Source organism: Manis javanica, chromosome 2 (genome assembly GCF_040802235.1).
Source record: "Manis javanica isolate MJ-LG chromosome 2, MJ_LKY, whole genome shotgun sequence".
Lineage (NCBI taxonomy): Eukaryota > Metazoa > Chordata > Mammalia > Pholidota > Manidae > Manis > Manis javanica.
The window spans coordinates 222,944,234-222,965,330 of record NC_133157.1 but is presented as its reverse complement, the minus strand read 5'-3'; the positions used below and the strand labels follow the sequence as shown (position 1 = coordinate 222,965,330).

Below are 21,097 nucleotides of genomic sequence, written 5' to 3'. Positions count from 1 at the left end.
CTGGACCTCTGGGCCCAGGGGCCCAGGGACCCCAGACTGAAGGAACATGGCCAGGGGGTGGGCTGTGCACCTCTTCAGGTGCATTTCTGCAGATTGGGGGCCCGGGGATGGGGGAAGGGCATTCAGGGGAGCCCGGCTCCCAGCAGAGTAGGCAGGGAGAGGAGAAACCCAAGGGCCTCTGGCTGCAAGGCGCCCTGGGGAAGTAGCAGACGACACAAACCTTAACCCCAAGAGGCACTTACTGGGGATCAGGAGGCCAGTGGGGGGTCAGGAAAGGCCGGTGGGCGAGGCCACCTGAGGTAAGGTTGAAGGGCTCCCAGGGCAGAGAGTGAAGGAGCAGAGCCAGGACGGGGGGGGGTGTCCCAACATGGCCCTCACCCTCAGGTGGGCCCCAGCCAGGACAGAGGAGCCTGACGCAAAGAGCTGGGCGCTGCAGCTCAGGTGCCCAGGGCACCTGTGCTCCCTTCTGAGTGAGCTGTGTATGCTCCTGGCAGCACAGTGTAGCCAGCCGGCTCACACCCTGGAGTGCTCAGCCCCACTCTGGGCAGGGACAGCTGGCTCTCCCCCCAACCTGACCTCTGACCTCTGGGCAGATGGAATTCCCAGCTTCACAAACTGTTCCAACCCCCCTGGGGTTGGTCAGTAGGCTTCTGGGCTGTACAGCACAACCCACCCTGGGGTGTCTGCCCTGAGGGCCCACCCTGTCCAGCCTGCAGGGAGAGGCCCTGGGTCACCCTCTGAGCCAGCCACGTTGGCCTGGCCCCCTCCTTAGGTCCGCCCCACGGGGCAGGGCTCCAGATCCCAGGGAAGCAGGTCTGGTGGGAGGCTGGGGCTGCAGCACCCAGCCCTGTGGAGCTGGTGGGGGGCTTTGGGACATAGGGAACCCTGCCTGACAGCTAGGGCTCTGGAGGGGGGCAGTAAGGGGAAGGGGGTGAGAGCCCACCCCTCTTCCCTGGAGACCCACCTCCCGGCCTGGGCATGGGGTGCACAGCATCCATGCTGAGGGCTGGGGGCGCCAAGGCCAGACGTGGAGCCCCACACCCTGCTCCTCTCGGCCCTGCAGGTGAACATGGTCATCGGGATCCTGGTGTTCAACAAGCTGGTCTCCAAGGACGGCATCACAGACAAGAAGCTGAAGGAGCGGGCAGGGTAGGGCCGGGCGCCACAGCAGCTCCCCCGCCTGGCGTCGAAAGACCCAGAGCCCACCCACCCCGAGCCCCTGGCACAGGTGGGGGACTGAGGCACAGGTTCTGCATAGGCTCACAGCCCGCCCCGCCTTGTCTGTGCCTCAGTTTCTCTATCTGGCCCATGACAGGGCAGGGCCCCTGTAAGATCCTCATAAACAGTGACACTGATGGCTTTTGAAAAGCCGCCTCCGCGGGGCTCACCCTGATAGAGGGAAGGCACCCCTGCCATGCCTCTGTCCCCCCCCACGGTGCTGAGTGACCCTGAGCAGGGAGGTGGCCTGCTGGTCCTTGTCCTTCACTGCAGGGAGGAGAGTGCTGGGGACGGGCCGAATGTTCCTCCTGCCAGGGGACTGGAGCCCAGAGAGGGCCGTGCTGGCTGCAGGCACCCAGCACTGTGGTGACGTCCAGCAGCAGAGGGAGGCTGCCTGGGGTGGTGCCGCCCTCTGGCCTCCCAGGGAACGGCTGGAGCCACCAGCTGGCTGGGACAGACCCCTCTGTCCTGCCACAGCCCTCTGAGCCCCCCTCACCGTGCCCCTGCCTGCCGCTCTGTCTGCCTGCGCCCTGGCTGGTGTCTGTGCGGGGTCTCCCCTGCACCTCCCCTGGATCAGTCTTGTTCCATCTGTCTCTCTGTCTCTGTCTCTCATCTCTCTCCCTCTCCCTTCTCTTCCTGCTCCTCCTCCCTGTTCCAGTGGACAGAATCTTTAGGAAACCCTTCCCTGGGGTCCCTGGTGGTCTCTGGTCCTGGTTAGAAACCTGCTAGGCTGCCTTGGGAGAGGCCTGTGACCCTGGAGGGTCCCCAGTGGCCGAGAGCCTCCCTCCCTGGGCCTCATTCCCAGTCTGAGGTGGGGACTGACAGGCCTCGTCCCAGCCCGTTCCTGGTACACACTGTCACCCACACATGCTCCTGGGACAGCGGTCACAGCAGAAGGCCCAGACCACACCGAGCCGCTGTAGTGCTGTGCACACTGCACACTTGCCTGGCCAGGCCCTGTTTTCTTCATAGGATAATCCTTGAGGCCACTACTGTTGTGTGTTCCCATTTTACAGCTGAGCAGACTGGGGTTTGGGCAGGGTGAGGGCTGGTGGAGCAGGATCTGAGCTGGGTCACACGGATGCTAGAGCGCAGCATGTCCATGCAGCCACCTCCTCATCGGTAGGGCCCCTGCCCGTGTGCACAGGTGCCACAGCTCAGGCACTGACACTCAGGCTGGCCTATGCAGCTGTGCACAGAGCCCTGCTCCCCGACAGGCAGGAGGCACCCAGACATGCTCTGTGCCTGCTCACACACATGCACGCACATGCACGCACAGGGCCCAAGGGAGGGCTCTGCCCAGGTAGCTCACCGATGCCCAGTCCAGGTGAGCGGATGCCACCCTGGTGGGGACAGTGCGTGGTCAGAGCAGTGATGGGGGATGGAGAATGGCAGCCTTGCTCCCAGGTTCTGCTTTGCGTGGATGTGCCAGCTGCACAGGACACACGCCAGGTTCTGGGTGTACCAGGCAGAAAGCTGCCCCAAGGACCCTGGCCCTTCAGGGCCTCGACCCACCCGCGCTTTGCTCAGGACCCTGCCCACCACCAGGGCCCCCCAGGGGCTGTCCTCACCTGCCCTCCCGGCCCCCCCCCCACCAGAGAGGCTGGGCCGCACAGCCATCTGTTGGTCTGGCCCCTTTATTTTGCCCCCCACCAAACCGGTGTCCCCTAGGCCAGTGTCAGCCTCTGTTTCAGCCTTTGAATTTCACTTGCAGCCAGCTGCCCCAGGCCCCCCTCGGGCGCGCCCTCACGTGTGCCGAGTGTGGAGCCCTCTCTGCGGCCGCCGCCTCTGAAGCCACCAGTAATGCCATGTTAGTGCCTCCCATTGCCCGTGCCCGCCTTGCCCGCCCCCAGGCTCTGCCCGCCTCTGAGTTACATTTGTTTGTTTTAACCTTCTTCTGTCATTGCTGTCATCTCTGCCATCCACTCTGAGGTTCCGAGGCAGCCCCGCCTGGCCTCCCCATGCTCTGGCCGCCTCATCTCCTGCCTGCCCTGCCCCACCCCGGCCCTGCCAGGCTCCCTCTTCCATCCTGAAGGGCCTCTTAGCACCAGGCACACAGGGCAGGGGTCCCCACAGGCATGTGGGCCGGGTCAGCATGAGGACACGGTCAGCCAGGGGCCATCACCAGTGTGTGGTAGTGCCAGAGTGTAGGCCAGCACTCTGTGTGCCAGAGTGTGTGTGTGTGCACGCGTGTGCACAGGTGCAGGCATATGGGTGGGTGTGCATAGTGTGTGTGAGACTGTGTGTGTAAGCATGTGGGTGTGAGTCTTCACACACGAACATGTGTGTGCATGCTGGTGGAAGTCATTTGAGTGTTTGAACGTGTGTGTGAGAGGCAATCATGGCCGTGGACACAGGCCAGCAGGCTCAGGGCAGCTGACTTGTCTGCTGACTGGGCAGTCACCAAGGGCCAGGAGTCAGGCAGGGACTGTGTGGGCCTGAGGTCTGGGGCAGAGGGTGAGTCCGGAGGGCCCTGGGCTCTGCTGCCCTGAGAGGGTCTGGGTTGTCTTGTCCCCAGCCCCACGTGTCCCATGGCACCTCCTGTGTTCGCTACCCGAGCCAGGCCCAAGGGCCCAGGATTTTAAGAGCCGTGTGAACAGGGCTCTCTTGGCAGTAGGAAGCAGCTGAGCTAAGGCGGACATGAGTTCAGGGGCAAGGATTGTCCGGCTGAGCCAGAGCCCTCCGGATGGGGGGCAGGTTCAAGGCACACGCAGCTGCTCCTCCGTGCCGGGCCCCAGCGCTGGCGGGTGCACCCCGGAGCACAGTGCTCTCCGGGCCTCAGCACTGCCCTTTCTTTGTTCCTCACGCCAGCCTCTGTGGGTAGGCACCACCTCACCTGCCCTGAGACGCGGGGCTGTACCAGAGCCTGTCATGAGAGCCTTGGGGCGTCTCTGAGGTCAGGCAGCAAGTTGGAACAAGTGACCCTGGTCACCCCTGGCCACACTCAAAGCCCCCCTTGGGGGCACCTAGCTTTCCAGAGGGGGCGGATGGTGGGACTGCCCATGCTCCGCTCCCCTACCTGGCCCCTCTTCTCCTGCTGATCATACCTGACCCCCAAGGCTCTGCAGAAACGTTTTCAGAAGCTGCAGGGGCTGGGCTGTGGGAATTCAAATAATCCATGGGTCCCCCAGCCCCAGCCATCTGCCAGCTGGCAGAGTCATCGGGCTGTAAATGTCAGGCCTCAGGCCCAAGGGAAGATGCCTCCGAGCAGGATGACCTGTTTGGTAGGGAGGCTCTGCCCCTCCTGCTCGGAACGTGGGGCAGGGGTGGCCAGGGGGTCCACCAAAGAAGGTCAGCTCTGGAAGGGGGGAGAGAGACTCAGCCCCATCTGCCACGGTGGAGAAAGTGAGGCCCAGGGAGGAACGAGGGATGGCTTGCAGGCGTTTGGATGCTCGTGGAGGGCCCACCTTCTCAGGCCACCCCCGTCCCCGGGGGGGACAAGTGGGCATGGAGGGAGGCAGCACGCTCATCCGTCCATAGTGAACAAAGACTGCAGGTGGTGCCACCCAGCCTCTTACTGCCAAGGGCTGGTGGGACCCTGGAAGGGGGGCCAGGAGAGTGGTCTTCGAGGCCTAGTTCTAGTGGCCATGCTGCGCCTACAGAGGAGGTGTGGGGGCTTCAAGGTGACCAGGCAGGTGGCCAGAGAGCCATCCAGGGAGCTGGGGAAGGCCTTGGGTGGGGACAGGGCCAGGACCTCTGTCCTAGAGAAGAATCGGGCTGGGATAGGAGGCCCGGGTCCTCAAGATGGGCCCAGGAGGAGGTGGTGCAATAGGAGAGGAGGCAGGCATACCTCTGTGCCCGGACACCAAGAGGAGTCTAGAGATGAGGATGGAGAAGTCCCTTGGGGCTGGGCCTCGGACAGGCTGGAGAGAGTGGAGGGGCAGGGCCTGCAGTGTGGGGTGCTCCTACCCCCCACCCTGGCCAAGGCCCTGTTGGTTTGGGGGTCCTTGTCCAGGCTTCTCTCCCACCAGCCCTGAGACCCCACTTCTTCCTGGTGGTCCCGGCCCCTGCTCTGTATGCCCCCACCCCACCTCCTGCAGTTCTGCCCCTGCCACATCATCCCTGTGACAGGCTGACAGGGGGGTGGAGGGAGCAAGTGGGCTTGATGCCAGCCTCCACCCCTAGGGACGGTGACAGGGACGTGAACAGCCCCTCTGAGCCCCTGCAGGCAGTCATCTGCCCATGGGGCAGAGTCCCAAGAGTTGATGTAGTGGTGAGGGTGAGGTTGGGCACATTTCCCAGGCACCTGTTGGGTACCAGGGGTCCTTTCCCTACAATGGCCCCTTGAGGTGGCATAGTGACCCCACTGTACAGACCAGGAGGTGGGCTTAGAGCAGGCTCCAGTGCAGCCAGCGGGGGCGCAAGGTGGTGTCGGGCGCAGCCTGCCGTGGGTGCTCCTGCAGGACTCCCTGGAGGAGGGGCCGGGGGCTGGGGAGCAGAAGCAAGCCCCTCTGGGGACGTGGGGGGCCGAGCAGGGCCTGCCAGAGGAGAGAGCTGCTGGGGGTCTCTGCTGGTCTGTCTGTCTTGCTGCCTTATTCCAGAGTCTCTGCTCCTCTCCTCTCCCTGTCTCTGTTTCTCTCTCTCTCTGTCCAGAGCTCAGAGGCCTGGCCAGCGTCCCCTGCCCCATGACCATCCTGTGGCTCGTGCCCTAGCCTCCTGGCTGGCAGCCTGAGGGCCCTGGGAGCTGGACCGAGCCAGGACCTCCCCGCCCAGCTCTGCCCCTCCGCCCGGGTGCCTCCCCTCCCAGACCTCAGGGGCCTGGCTCTCCCAGAGTTCCCTGCCTCTGGAGTCCCCAGCTCCCCTGGGAGCCCTGGACTTGGGGAGGGGTTGCTGGCAGAACCCCGTTCCCCAGGAGAGAAGCAGTGGGGCTGGTAGGGGAGAGGGCCTCTACAGAGGATGGGGGAGGGGTCAGAGAGCCCCGGGGAAGGGGGAGGAGGCAGCCCCGGGGGTGGGAGGCCCAGCAGGGCCCCAGGCGGGAGGGTGGCTGGCCCGTCCCCAAGCAGGCAGACGGGCTGAGGCTGGTTCGGCCTGGGTGCCCGGTCCACGAGCGGGGCAGGAGCCGCAGGGCCCAGGGCCACCCTGATGCCACCGCCCGCCGCCCGCAGGGCCTCGCTGTGGAGCTCCTGTGTGGTCCTGCCGCTGCTGGCCCTGACCTGGATGTCGGCTGTGCTTGCTGTCACCGACCGCCGCTCGGCCCTCTTCCAGATCCTCTTCGCCGTCTTTGACTCACTGGAGGGCTTCGTCATAGTGATGGTGCACTGCATCCTGCGGAGAGAGGTGGGCGGCAGCCCCCACGCCCGCGCTGCTGTGAGGGGGGCTCGGCCAGCCCGCAGCCAGGCTGCAGGGAACGGTCGCTTATTAATAGAACAGCCTCCCACTGGGGTGGACCCTGCACCCCACGGGGATGGGGTGGGGAGCTCAGCCCTGGGGCTACAGGAACCAGACCACCAGAGGCATGAGCAGCCGTCAGGACCACTGGGACTGCTGGGGTCTCCTGGCCCCTCCAGGAGGCAGCAAGCGGAAGTCCTCACCGAACTATGTCCCGACAGCCACTGGTTGGTGGCCAGTTAAGGTGCTGTGCCCCAACTGTACCATAGAGGGGTTTGAAATGTGAAAAATGTGCGTGCTGATCAGATGGAAGAGCTGCCTACGTCAAGGTCAGATGGGGCGCTGCTCAGTGTTGGCACCAGGACATCAGCAAGGCTGGAGGCAGGCACGGTGGGCAGACGTGTGGGATCCGCATCTCCTGGAATCTCCTAGAAAGGTGGCAAGGGGAGTTTTGAAGCACACAGGTTCGAAAGGATGAAGGACACCGGACAGGAAGCCACAGCAGTAGCTTGAGCGTGGGGAGCAGGACCACGAAGCCAGGCTGCAGCTGCTTCACACCACCGGAGCCCAGAGAGCTTCCAGACGCGGGGCCAGCAGGGCCTCTGGGCACCGAGAGAAGGTCTGGGGCAGACAACTGGTTAGCTGTCTGCTCAGGCCGAGGCTCCACCGCCTCCTGGACAGGCAGCACGGCCCAGCTTGACCTCCCCCACCTAAAGCTTCACCATCCAAGGGTGTGGGCCCTGGGCCTTGGCACAGGGGGCATCCTACCTGGCTGAACATGGGGACACCATGCTGAAACAGGGATGGGTGGACCACGTGCTGACCTTGTCCACGTGTCAGCTGAAGCCCAGATCTCAGACCTGGGGGATGTGGACTCCCCTTGCCAGGGGCTCTAGCCACAGGATGAGGCAGGAGGAGGGCGCCCTGAGGTTTCTGACTTGAAGATGCCCCACCAGTTGCTCCCACGGCCAGGCTCTAAGGTGGCACTCTGGCCCTCGTGGGCCAGCTTCTGGGAAACAAGAAGGGCAGGCTATGAGAGAGGAACATCCCGCCAACAGGACCAGAGCCTGAAGGCCCAGCCCCGGGAGCAGGTGCTGAGCGGAGGCCGGAGGCCGTGTCCCATGCAGTGGGGGGAGTGGGGTACGTCGAAGCCACTGGAAGGTGAATTCTGAAGGACTGCCTAAGTGACAGAAGGGCACAGTGAGGGAGACACAGCAACAACAGGCTGCCAGGACAGAGGGCAGGAATGCCCAGAGCACAGGGGGCCTGCTCTGTGGAAGGGTCGGGCCCCCCTGAGGACACCCAAGAAACCCGGGTGTGGCGATGGGGCAGAGCAGGTGCTAAGTGTTCCCGTGGGGGCAGGACACGCAGGTCACACTTCCCAGTCTGCCTCACTGTGGGCTGCCATGTGTGAGGTCTGTGCCCCTGGGCCAGGCTGGGCATGGGTCTGTGCTTGTGCTTCCATGAGAGGCTGCAGGAAGATGGGCTGGGAGAGGCAGGCAGAGGCCATGCCAGGCAGCTCTGGCCAGCTCCGCGGGCATGGGACATGCTGACGGGCCGGCGAGTAAGGTGGTCGTCTGCACCACTAGAGCCTGCGTCTCTGGGGGAGCAGGCGGAGTGAGGCCAGCCATCCTGGAGGCAGGGACAAGAGGCGCTCTGGAGGTCCCCACCCCTCTTCATGTGAGTGGGGAAGGCACCTTCCCATTTGCCATCTCCTGGATGGGGTCGCATCCACTGGGTACACATAGGTGCTCAGCAAATGCTTGCCAGGCTCGTCAGTGAGTGAAGGATGGAAGGGAGGCACCCCTGCAGGGGGAGTTACAGGGGGCTGCTCTGGAGACTGGCTCCAGGCCAGCAAGACCCTGGCCTTGCTTCTGGTGACTGTGGCCTCAATGCACTGGACTCCAGGTCCTCACAGCAGTACAATCTCAGCAGCTGGGGTGAGTGGGGGCAGGTCCACAGGTCCATGGTGAGTCTGTCTGGGAGCGAGGAACCCCCAGCATGGCCTTCTCCCAGCACTCACCACCTGCACTCAGATCACCTCCTCCAGGGAGCCCTCTGTACTTTCACAGCCCCCCCCATCTCATTTACTGCCTCTGCACATGGTGTCTCCTGAAGAGTCAGCTCCGTGAGGGCAGCACACTGCCCCCTACTGCCCCCTGCTCTCAGAGCAGCGCTGTCAGCAGCAGGTGAAGATGCCAGCCGCTGCTTCTTGCTCACACTGACCAACGATGTCGCTGGATAAGCAGGTCTCCTCCTCTAGTGACGAATCCCTAGTGACAAGCTCTATGCTGGCTGCATGGGTGTCCCCCTCACATGAAACTATCAAGAATGTGCCTTTCTGAAGAGTCTGAGGATGTAGTGGGTGAAATCTCCTTTGATGGAGCATGCTGCTCTTAGTGATACGGGCCTCGTCCTGCCGCATGGCGCCCCCTCCCCCCCGGACACACTCCCATCCCAGGGCCCCTGCAGGTGCCCGGGCAGGGTGTCCCCGAGGGAGTGAGGGCCAGGCCCTCAGCTTGCCCCCAACAGTTGGGGCGCAGTGTGTGGTGACTCAGGATGGGTCCCGGCCCCAGGTACCCCTCAGGTGGATGCTGGGTTCTCATTGACAGGCTGGCCAAGAGGGCCTGCAGCACAATCTCAGGGGACCCAGAGCTCCACATTTTGAGTATTTGTATCACAAAGGACATAAAAAGAAGCTCAGGGAGGAGGGGAGGCTTGGCCCTGGCACTGGCTGCCCCACACAGAGACACCACCCTGCGGTCCTTCCCCTCTCCTTCCCAGCATCGCTCTGGGGCTCAGTCTGCGCTGCTGACCACCTCTGCTCTCCCCTCCCAGGTCCAGGATGCCGTGAAGTGCCGCGTGGTGGACCGCCAGGAGGAGGGCAACGGGGACTCAGGGGGCTCCTTCCAGAATGGCCACGCCCAGCTCATGGTAGGGCTCAGGGCTCAGTGCCCCCACCAGGCTGCTCTGGTCCTCACCCTGGTGAGAGCTGCTCTGGGCGCCTGCAGCCTAGTTTGAGGTTGGGGAAACTGAGGCTCGACAAGGTGAAATCCCTGGTCCGGAGTTTACGGGCGGGCAGGGCCAAGCTGGTGAGTCTGGGCAGGGCTAGCATCCACATGCCCGCTCATGGTACCAGTTAGTGGCCTTGTGCGGGGTGGCACTCTCTGAGTCCCAGCTCTCGCCTCAGCCCTGCCCTGCCCTCCTTCCATCTCCCAGGTCCCTTCATTGCCCTGCATCTCAGCCAGGAATGGAACTCGATTCTCCCGTTCCACCTGCAGGGACTGGGGCCCCAGCCTGTCTGTTCACTCACACCCCGCCATGGCCTGTCCTCAGCCAGGTCCCCTCAGGACCTGACTTCTGGTCCTTCAGCACCACACACATTGTCAGACCCCAGGCACTGCACACCCACCCACTCCTGCTGCCCCCTGTGCAGGTGTCTGCTGAGATTCAGCCTCTTCCGAGAAGCCCTCCCTGACCCCTCGGGCTGCCTGTTCAGGCCCTCACAGTGCCCTGGGTGAATTCTCGCTATCAGAGAGCCTGGCGGCCAGAGGTGCTCATTCAGTCTTTGGGGTGCCCAGTCACTGCATGGTGGTTGTGTGGGTCCCAGGCAGGGTGTTAGCAGATGCCCAGGGAGGCTGCTGGTGTCCTCAGGAGCATGGACCCCATGACACTGCTGCTGGCCTGACCTCTACTCTCAGACTGTGGTCTCCCCCAACCCAACCTCTGTGTTTGCAGAGAAGGAACCTCCAGGTTTGAGAACAAGGGGGCTGACGATCCACTGGGACCCCACAGCCCCTAGAGAGACTATGCCCTGGCCTGGGGCGGCCCAGGTCCTGGTCCCCAGCTGTCTGGGCTCCCTGAAGGTGTCCTGGATTGCCCACTGTCACCTTCCCCAGCTCCTAGCCTGGGATGGAGCAGGTGTTGCAGCTGGTCCCTCCCTGGCACCACATATCTGTGTGCAGACCCCACTCTTCCTATCCCTGGCCGCTGGTCAGCCTCCATTTCTTCATCCCCAGGGCTATGGGGAGGACTACAGAGGTGACATGGGACCGCTGCCCTGCTCGTCACCAGGTGGTAGCCTGCCCCCTCAGAGGAACATGGGGTTCAGGACAGAGGGCTTCTTGCACTGCAGGCCTAAGGGCCAGGGTTCAGGGAGACAGACCAGAGGCAAGAGCATGGGTGAGCTGCAGTGGGGCAGCTGCCAGCTAAGCCAGCAGGGCCTTGGGGCAGCGCGTACGCATAGGCCGGGGTGCCCACCGGGGCTTCACTTCAGGTGAACACATCAGTACGACACTATGAGCCATGGACACCCATGAGGTGCGGCTGCCCTTGCAGCTCAGCACGGCCCTGCCCACCTGCTGCAGGCTCACCCTGCTCACCTCTGTCTTGCAGACCGACTTTGAGAAGGACGTAGATCTGGCCTGTAGATCAGGTGAGCGCCTGACAGGTGAGAGCGACAGGTGGCCATCACCAAGGCCCACTTGCTTATTTTTCTTTTCTTTGTGCATCTGTCTGTCCATTTGTCTGTCCTCATCTCACCCCCACCCCCACAGCCCACACCATGAGGCTGGGTCGGGCCCTCCTGGACCGCGGGGATGCTGCCCAGGAGTGGGCAGAGCGGGCAGATGTGGGCCCTGGGCCCGCCGTGCCCTCCGCTTGCACCAGCCACATCCGTGCCTCCCCTGGGTCTGCAGACAGGGCGTGTAGGGCACGAGCGGAGGAGGCCTCTGGAGAAGTGTCCCGGAGCCTGGGCCCAGCAGGTGCGAGGGGCTCCCAGCACTGGCGCAGTTCTTGGTGCCGGAGGGAACCTCCTGGGACTCCCTGCCCCGCAGCCCCGGGCCCTCTGCACCCCCACGTGCCCCCAGGTGAGGAGCACAGCGCTGCCGGCCCTCAGCACCCACAGAACTGGCCTTCGCTCTCCCCACTCCTCGTAGGGGAGGTGATGCGAGAGGGCCAGAGCTGCCAGCCCTGTCCCCCCTCCACCCCCACGCACCCCGCCTGGCTCCCCTCAAGGGCCTGTGTTCCGTGTCACCTTCATTTCTTCATCGTTGGTCCAGCCATGGAGGAGAGGCAGGTCGGACTTTCAGATGCGGGGAGTGGGAGTGGGAGCAGGATGGAGGCAGGGAGGGAAACCCGCCCCTAAGCCCCTGACCAGCACTGAGCTTCCTGGACTCAAAGGCAGAAAGGGAATCAGTTGCCCAATAAAAGGCCCCCCAGAGGTCCTGTCTCTGCGAGCCAGGTGTCTAGGGCCGTAACAGGCAGACTGTTTCTGGGCTGTGGGGGACCAGCCCGTCTCACCCCTCTTGACTGTCAGATATTTGAGGAGTACCTTCTTGGGAGATAGCCATGGCGGAGGCCCTGGGACACCCCCAGATTGGGACTGTCCCCAGCTACCAGGTAGACCCAGGAGGGCTTGCTGGAGGAGGTAGCCTCTGAGCTGGGCTAAATGAGAGCTCAACAGAATGTCCTTCCTTCCTTCTCTTAGCCTCCCTGAGAGGTGACCTCAGGGGCCTCTGGAGGCTGGGCCCAGTCCCATTTGGGCAGTACTGGTGTCTCAGCCTCCAGTTTCTTCCATATTACTAAGATGGCTCAACCTAGCTTGGTATGCAGAGGAGCAGGGATGTGCCCAGGCAGGCACGGGTGAGGTGGGCATCCCAGCAAGAGGCCTGGCAGCCTAGAAGTTTGGATTTTGTGCAGAGTACACGGGAGGCCTGCAGTGCTGTCCCTAGGGCTGGGCCCTGGCTCTGAGGTGAACAGGGGGACCTCCGTGGGAGGGACAAACCTGGAGAGGTGGGGAGGGAGGAGGCCTTTCTTGACCCTGGGACGGTGAAGGCTTGGCCCAGGAGATGGCAGGTCCCCTGCTGAGCCATACAGGGCACAGGGCTGCAGTCGTGGGTGCAGTGTTGGCATCTGGAGGGCAGAGAAGAGAAGGGGTCCAGGGCTGGGGCCTGAGGAGCCCCCATCAGGAGGGGGCCAGAGGTCTGAGGGCGGCCCTCAGCCTGGGCAGCTGGGAGGGTGAGGGGGCATTCCGGAGCAGCTGACAAGTGCTGTGTCTGGGGGCTGGGCAAGGGGGTGGTAAGAGCCCAGCCGCTGGCCAGCAGGGCAAGGGCTGGGCTCAGAGAAGCTTTTCTGAGGATGGGCCCTGAGTGGGGTGGTGGGGCACCACTGGGCCAGCCAGCCTTGGGCTCTCTGTGGCCCATGGAAGTGAATTGACTGGTAGGAGTGAGGTGGGAGGTGGGCAAGCTGCAGCCCAGCTCAGAGGTCATGGCTGCCTGGTCCCCATGCAGCTGCACTGAAGAGAGGGCAGCGTGGGGGTGCCATCATTTGTCCTCTTGTCCACCCCCATGGACAGAGAGGTGCCCTGTGTCCCATCCTTGTTTGAAAGGGCAAAGAACTCCGCTGCTATGGCACCAAACACGGAGGGGCTGCGCCTGATCGGGGCCTGGCCAGGCCCTCGAGTCTGCCCTGACCCCCTCGCCTGTCCCCGCAGTGCTGAACAAGGACATCACGGCGTGCCGCACGGCCACCATCACGGGCACGCTCAAGCGGCCGTCACTGCCCGAGGAGGAGAAGTTGAAGCCAGCCCACCCCAAGGCACCCCCGCCCAACTTCAACAGCCTGCCAGCCAACGTGTCTAAGCTGCACCTGCACGGCTCGCCCCACTGTCCGGGCGGCCCCCTGCCCGACTTCCCCAACCACTCGCTGACCCTCAAGAAGGAGAGGGCGCCCAAGTCTTCCTTCGCCGGGGACGGAGACATCTTCAAGAAGCTGGACACGGAGCTGAGCAGGGCCCAGGAGAAGGCCCTGGACACGAGCTACGTGATCCTGCCCACAGCCACTGCCACACTGCGGCCCAAGGCCCAGGAGGAGCCCAAGTACAGCATCCACATCGACCAGATGCCCCAGACGCGTCTCATCCACCTGAACATGGCGCCCGATGCCAGCCTCCCTGCCCGCAGCCCGCCCTCCCGCCAGAACCCCAGCAGCTGCCCCCCTGAGGCACCCCCGGCCCAGCCCCCACCGCCCCCACCCCCACCCCCTCAGCAGCCCCTGCCCCCACCCCCGCCCCCCACCCTGGAGCCAGCAGCTCCCAGCCTGGGGGAGCCTGGGGAGCCTGCGGCCCACCCGGGACCCAGCACGGGGGCCGGGACCAGGAACGAGAATGTCTCCACCTTGTCTGTGAGCTCCCTGGAGGTGAGGGCAGCTAGGCGCACAGGGACACACACCGTGGGTGCTGTGGCCCAGCAGGTGGGGCAGGCAGCCCACATCTGGGAAGCTGGTGCCTGGGCGACCCCAAGGCCAGCACTCTGGCTCACCCCTGCTGGAAGGGACACAGGCCTGTGAGGCAGGCAGCAGGGGTTGCCTTCTGCAGAGCCGGCGAGGGGCAGGGCCTGCTTAGGACCAAGGTGTCCTCACTCCCTGCTGGGCCCTTGTGACAGGAGTTTGCGGCCTGGGCTGGAATGGCCCCCATTCGGGTGGACCTCCCAGGTGCTGGTCCCTCCAACTGCAGAGGAGTTCAAGGGCTTGTAGCTTAGACCCACCATACTGGGCCCGAATCAGCTTGAATCCAGCTCCTTCCATGGTTGGGTGGTTATGTCAGCCAGTCCCTCCTGAGACCAGCATGAAACTGGGAGTTGGCCCTCTGGCCCCACTCAGCCTGTAGGACATGGGGCTCAGAGACAGGAGGCGTGAAGAGCAGCCAGGCCGGCGCTCTCTGGGAGCCCCACACTCTGCAGACCACGCTCTCACCTGGCTCACGGCCTCCGGTGACCTGCTTGTCCCTGGGAGCTGGGCAGGCTGAGCCAGACACTCTTGCCCAGCCCTGGCACAGGCCTTGTGGGGGACGGTCTTGAGGGCAGGCCAGCCCCTTTGAGCTGGGACAGGGGAATGAGGGGCTTCTGCAGGTTCACCCCAGGTCTAGGGCTGTGGGTTTCTGTTGCCCTGGGGCCCAGTAGCCCTGCTTTCTGCTCCCAGAGCTTCCAGGCTGGGCACCCAGTGTCGCAAGGAGAGGGTGACCTACAGGGACCTGGGCACTGAGAATCATACCTTTGGTCCAGTTAGAGGCCTGTCCCCGAGGCATGGGGAAGGGGGATTCCTGGTCTCCCCATCTCAGGCAAGGAGAGGTCTGGGCTTGTGGACTGGAAGACTTCAGGGAACTGGTCGCAAATGCACACAAATCCTTTCTCCCCGCAGCGGCGGAAATCGCGGTATGCAGAACTGGACTTTGAGGTGGGTCCTGGTGTCCCCTCCCCTGAACACCTGGGCCAGGTGTGCTCTGAGCCCCTACTCAACCAGGCAGCTCAGGCCCTTCCAGCAGTCAAGGAGGGGACAGGGAGGAGGACCCCACCCTGCTGGAAGGACACCTCCCAGGAGGCAGCCTGCAGGTGGCGGTGGGCAGCACAGGTGGGGCCGGGCAGTGCGGCCCTCCTGGCTCAGGACTCGCGGCCCCTCCCCTGCAGAAAATCATGCACACCCGGAAGCGGCACCAGGACATGTTCCAGGACCTGAACCGGAAGTTGCAGCACACGGAGAAGGACAAGGAGGTGCTGGGCCCAGACAGCAAGGTCAGGAGGGCCCAGGCTGGGGGTGGGTGGGGCCGGGGAGCCCTTGGGTCAGGTGGTTTTCTCCTTCTTCCTCCAACCCTGCGTCACTCACTCGTTCACTCAGCCTCTCCCAAGGACCAGCCTGGCCTGCAGGGACTGGGCATGCGGAAGGGTGTGTCCCAGGGGCCTTTCCCCCCAGCCACAGCTAGAAGGGCAGGCCACATGCTGGGGTGCAGGCTGGGCAAGAGCCAAGCGAGGGCGCTCAGCAGGCCGGGGCCCCAGCGCCCTTCCCCGCGAGCTGCCCACATCCTCATGCAGGCTGGGAAGGCTCTGCTCCACGCTCGGCCCCCGGGGCTCTGGGGGCTGCCAGCTGCCCACCCCTCCCCCGCCGGCCCCTCCCTCGCTGACGCTCTGCACCCTTTCCTCCATCCCCATCTGGTCTGCTCCGTGCCTCCCTCTCGGCCCCTCCCCCTCCACGCCCCGGCCTGCAGCCAGAAAAGCAGCAGACACCCAACAAGCGGCCCTGGGAGAGCCTTCGGAAAACCCACGGGACACCCGCGTGGGTGAAGAAGGAGCTGGAGCCGCTGCCGCCGTCGCCCCTGGAGCTGCGGAGTGTGGAGTGGGAGAAGTCGGGCGCCACCATCCCACTGGTGGGCCAGGACATCATTGACCTCCAGACCGAGGTCTGAGCGGGTGGGCAGCGGCCATGCACCGGGCCACGGAGGAGGCTGCTGCTCGGCCCGCTCCTGCCGCAGGACGGGCACAGACACGCCCACGGGCAGCGGGCCAGGCCCGTGCCCCGGCCTCAGGGCGCTCGGACAGCGGCCAGGCAGAGGCCCGCAGTGCTGGGACCAGAGCCAGACAGGACAGGAGGCAGTGGTGGCCCCGGTGGGCACAGGGCTCCAGAGGCCAGAAGGTGGCTCGGACTCTGCCCTCCTCGGGCCCAGCCCCGGCAGGCAGGTGGGCGGCCGCGGACAACAGCCAGGCCGGGTGCGGCCAGCATCCCCAGGATGCCCACCTGAGCTGCCACAGCAGAGGACCAGCCTGCTTGGCCCGGCCAGCCTGGCACCGTTTTTTAGACACCCCTATCCCTTGGGAAGCAGCCAGCCCCCCACACCTTTTTAGGGCAGGGGGCCTCCCTAGACCCAGGCGGAGAGCACAGCCCTTACACCTGCACCGCCCGGGGTAGGACTGAAATCCCACTCCGGGAAGAGGCAGGGGTGGGGAATCTATTTTTTCTCTCCTTTTCTTTTCTTCAATAAAAAGAATTAAAAACGTGCATTCTCCCTGTGTGGCCTTTCTCTGGCCAGCATGCAAGCTGTGGCCTCCGTGGGCTGGGGTGGGCTTCCCTGACCGGCTTTGGTCCCTCTGCCTGGGTCAGAGAGGGCTGGGGAAGCCTGGTGGGGGCTGTGGCTCCACCCCTGCCCTGGGCCCTGCCTGGATGTGAGGGCCCCTCTGTGTGTGGGCTTGTTTCCTAGGCCCGTGGTCACGTGGCCCCCAGGCATCCACGGAGGGTGCTGTGAAGGATCAGGATGGGGAACCTCAGATGCCAGGGACCCCTGCCCTCATGGACTTTTAGACCCACAGTGGGGAAGCATTTGACTCCCCTGTTCCCTGAGTCATTGCAAAGGTGACAAACATTGCTTTTTAAACAAAACCTGAAGCAGAAAAATGCAGTCACAGCAGATATGGCGAGGAGCCTTGGGGCACCCCCTGCTGCTAGCTGGCCCAGTAGGCCAACAGTCTCCTCCAGGACCCCTGCCCTCCTCTGTATCCACCCACCACCCTCTGGTCTTGGGGCAGCTCCAGGACACGCTGGACTGGGGCCATGTTCCCAGGTCCCAGGACACCCTTCATCATTGTGGAACCTCCTGCCCCCAGGCCTCAGTGGTCCCAGCAGTCAAGACGATGGGTGTGAGGGCACGCCCCACGCCTTGGGGTGCTAGGTACATGACTGGCTTCCTGTTCTTTCCACCTGGTCCTCTTCCACCTCCCACCAAGGTCCATGGCATGGGGCCCAGTTTCTGAGGATGCGCTTTGCAATGTTCCCCAGGAGCGGAAATGCTGAGTCCTGCCTTTCTCCATGTTTCCAGCAGGGGGCAGCCTGAGCCTCCACACGGAGCCCAGCTGAGGAGTGAGAGGCTCGAAGTTAGCCAGATCCTCTCTCCCAAGGCTGTCCTCCCCACCCTGGGAAACCCCAGGGCCTTAGGCAGCTGGGCCGGTCCCGCTGGGCCCTGAAACACAGCAAGCAGCTGGCCCCCACGAGGGGTGTGCAGGTGGGCCCCAGCACCCTGAGACTGATTCCCCAACTGTATCACTCAAAATGAAAACAATACCAAGCAGAAAGCAGGGAAACGGCCTGGCAGGAGTTCCCGCGGTGACCATGCCCGTGGCTGACACTTCCGGTTCAGGGCTCAGCTTGTGGGAGTTTGGCCAGGTGTGGGAGGGTCTGTGAGACCCCCTCCACAAGCCCTCACCTCCTCCTGTGTGAATGACCAGTGACCACGGACGATCACAAGGGCTCCACAAGGACAGGGAGGGGCCACTGGTGACATGCCTGGCCGGGAGGGGCTGGGAGACTGGGTGACCACAGCAGGCCTGTGTGGTAGAGGGAGGGAAGTGTGTGGCCCGGGGGTTCCGATGAGGTCGGCTGCCTGTGCTGGCTTCCTTATCCTCCTGTTGTTACAGCAGGAAGCTGACAGGCCTGGGAATGGGAGGTCCATGGAGAGAAGATCTTGAGCCCCTGGCAGACCCTTGCCTGATGGGTCCTTCTGGGGAAGGCAGCACGGTGCCCCGGGCCAGGATCTGGAGGCCTGAGCTGCTAAAGAGGGCTCTGCACTGTCCCTGTGGAGTGGCCAGGGCAGGGGCTTGTCGGCTCCCTGCTTCCCTGGCCCTGCTCACACCTAGCACCATGTGCAACAGAAAAACGGAAAAAGAAAAAGAAAAGAAAACCCATAAGATAGGCTCAAGCCACACACCCCTGCATATGGGTGGAATGCCTCAGTGTGACCACTGGTACCAGGGACAGCATGTGACCAGTGTCAGGCTTCTCCTCGGTCCCTGTCTGTCCCTCCAAGAGGGCTGTCTTCCCAGGGGAGGCTGCCTCCTCTGTCCTGCCCAGGCCCGTGTTCACACCTGTTCCGTGCTCCAGGACTGGCCGGCATGGTCACTCGCCAGAGAAACTGCTGTCTGCTCCCTGTCCCTCAGTGCAGGAAGCCTCCCAGGGTGTCCCACCTCATTCATCAGAACCCTTGGGCCCTGCTTGAGTCTGCCCTCCATCACCCTCCTGTGATGAGCCCTGTGCTGGGCGGTGCTCCGGGCCAGGGGCACCTCATGCTCAGAAGTAGGGTGAGGATCTCTGCAGGTTTGCCCCGTACTCACCCAGCTGTTCAGACTTCTGTGCTCTTGGCACTGACGAGGCAGGGTCCCTGATGTGATCTGCAGATGAGAAAACCAACGCTCAGGGTGGCTTAGTGATGTGCTGTGTCCTGCAGTGGGGCGGGTGCGTCTGAACCCAGCTTTCCTGACTCTAATTCCAGACCCTCCCCTCAACGGATGGGTTACCCAAAGGAAGCCATGGATATTCCACCTGCCAGTCCTTCACCTGAAACCACTCTCTTCCAGGCCTGGCCAGGCTACCAGGGAGGTCTCCCTGGACCTGTGCACCCTTAATTGTCTTGGCATCTTTGTGTAAGCACTGTCCTCATCAGCAACTTGTTATAAGTACAGCTGTGACACCTCTGCCACTGCCCATCTGTCATTACCCTAGGGAGACACGTGGGGCTGATGGTGGTGCTCACTGGGCAGGATTTTGTGCATCCCAAGGGAGTGGTGACAGTTTTGTGCATGGCATTGAAGCTACAGGTCATGGTGGTGGTGGTGATGGTGGTGGTGGTGGTGGTGGTGGTGGTAGTGGTGGTGTGGTGATGGTGGTGGTGGTGGTGGTCGTGGTGGTCGTGGTGGTGGTGATGGTGGTCAGGAATGATTTGGGTGCTGATAATACCCAACATGACCAGCATTACTGATGGTGGTGCTTCTAAGACTGCAAATGAAGATCTCACTGGTCAGCCTGTCCTCCATTTCCGCAGTCTGGGAACATCTGGAGGACGGAAGGATAGAAAGCAGGACACACAAGGCCAATGACTAGAGTCTGAGTCACCTGGGGTGGAGCCAGCAGGAGCAGCAGCCGGCACTGTGCGTCTCATCAGCACCCACATTCCTAAGGTTCCAGGCAGCTCCTCTTCACCTGACTTCCATCTGCTTATCCCTTTTCCTGTCACCAACCAAACTGTGCCAGTTGGGGAGGGAGGCAGGCCTAAGCCTTGGCCCTGCTTCTAGGCATGTGGAGGCTCTTCTGGCAACGCCTTCACAACCACCTCTCCCCCTGCTTCCTGCACCTGATCAGCCACAAGCACACGCTGTCAGGAACTCCCTCCTGTCTAACCTTGGCTACAGCGTGAGGGGCCTGTCCCCATCAGCACCCCCTCCCTCCATCCCGACGACTACCTGGTTGCCACCTCTGGGCTGCTCAGGGATCACCCCCCAGTGGGGCCGGCTCCTCCTGGCCTCATTTGAGATAAAGGACTGAGCCTTCAGTTCCCACCCCTCCCAAGGCCCTGCATCGCACCTGGCCTTGACTGCAGAGGGGAGAAAACCCACAGTGCGCTCCGTGATCCAAGACCTGTTCTGGGACCTTCCAGTGGCTGGGAGTGCCCTTCCCAGCCTCTTTTCACCCCTCTCAGCTCATTGCGACCTTCTCCCGAAGCCAGGCCTATCTGGAGAACTCAAGACCTGAGAGACAGGGCAGCTAGTGCCTCACCTAAGAAACCCAGGAACTGCCACCCACCCCTTCCAGCTGCCCTGGGAGGTGACCAGATAGCCCTTTCTCACAGATGTAAACCCAGGAGGCCCTGGCCACCATCCTCCCAGAGCCTGTAGGTACCTTGGCTCAAGACATTACCCCCTGGCTGGAGACAGGCCCTGGGGAGGGAACTGCCCCAGACCTCGGGATGGGGGTGGGTGCTGGAGGGAAGAACGCACTGGTCAGGGAGGGGAGGGGTCACATGGGCCTCTGCCTACCTGCTCTGCCACCTACTGCCTGTGGCCCAGGGAAGTCTCAGACCTCCGTGGAGTGGGGATTCCCCACACTGCCTCCCTGCATGGGAGATGGTGGGAGGTGTTTCTGGCCCCTGCAGGGCTCCCTCCTACATATCCTACCTGGTGCACCAGCCAGCACTGGGGTGTCCCTGTGACTGGCAGAGTCTGCTCAGAGTGGCCCCAGGGGAGCCAACAACCTGGCTGGGCTGGCTGGGGCCAGGGCCCTTGACCTTGGGCAGGCCCTTCCCCTCTGGGCCTCAGTTTTCCCTCCAGCATCACTGGAGCAGGACGGGGTGACTGAGATCCCTTCCAGGAACAGCAGTCTGTCACCCTGCCCTTCTCGAGCCAAGGGAGCAGCAGGTTCCCCGAGTAAGTTTTCAGGCCCTAAAAATAACCAGGAGAGGAGGAACACCTCCGAACATGCCAGTTACTGCCCCATGTGGAACAGAAACGCCTCCAAAAAAGGCTGTGGCAGAGCCAGACGTGCTGAGACAGTCACTGCTCACGTCAGCTGCCAGCTGCGCTGCTCCAGAACCCTCCCTGCCCCAACCAGCCCACGGGCGCTGTGCCTGAGGGTCTCCCCCAGAGGGCAGCGGGCCTGGGTCAGGGTGTCGGTGAGTTTCGGGAAGCCGGAGTCAAGGCAGGTGCCCAGAGCCTGCCTGAGAACTGCAGCTCCTTGAACAAGCATCTGGGGTCTTGGGATTCAGAATTAGGGAATCTAAGACTTACTAGTCTAGAAATCGCATTTACATGTGTGGAATCTTAGGACAATCAGATTCACACCCCTTCCCCCAAACCTCAGGGTACAGGGGGCAGGACCTCCCAAGGACAGTAGGATGGGCTTCCTGTCCCCTTGCCTCCCAGCAAGCAGGGCCCCCAACTGGGGCTGGGAGCAGCTCAGAGTCCTG

General features: G+C 63.3%; 1 protein-coding gene across 2 annotated transcripts in view; it reads left to right on the top strand.

Moving 5' to 3' along the window:
* The window catches only part of ADGRB1 (adhesion G protein-coupled receptor B1), a 79,657-nt gene extending 63,286 nt beyond the window's left edge, over positions 1 to 16,371 (top strand). The window contains exons 26-35 of one of the 2 annotated variants that reach the window (XM_073230237.1): positions 1,064 to 1,149; positions 2,933 to 3,028; positions 6,324 to 6,495; positions 9,385 to 9,480; positions 10,942 to 10,996; positions 11,244 to 11,414; positions 13,040 to 13,743; positions 14,743 to 14,778; positions 15,009 to 15,113; positions 15,584 to 16,371. In XM_073230237.1, the coding sequence (XP_073086338.1) occupies positions 1,064 to 1,149; positions 2,933 to 3,028; positions 6,324 to 6,495; positions 9,385 to 9,480; positions 10,942 to 10,996; positions 11,244 to 11,414; positions 13,040 to 13,743; positions 14,743 to 14,778; positions 15,009 to 15,113; positions 15,584 to 15,781 (1,719 nt within the window). In that variant the 3' untranslated portion in view covers positions 15,782 to 16,371. The remainder of the gene's footprint in view (positions 1 to 1,063; positions 1,150 to 2,932; positions 3,029 to 6,323; positions 6,496 to 9,384; positions 9,481 to 10,941; positions 10,997 to 11,243; positions 11,415 to 13,039; positions 13,744 to 14,742; positions 14,779 to 15,008; positions 15,114 to 15,583) is intronic. The other variant, XM_073230238.1, reaches the window with a different exon arrangement.
* The last annotated feature ends 4,726 nt before the right edge of the window (positions 16,372 to 21,097 follow it).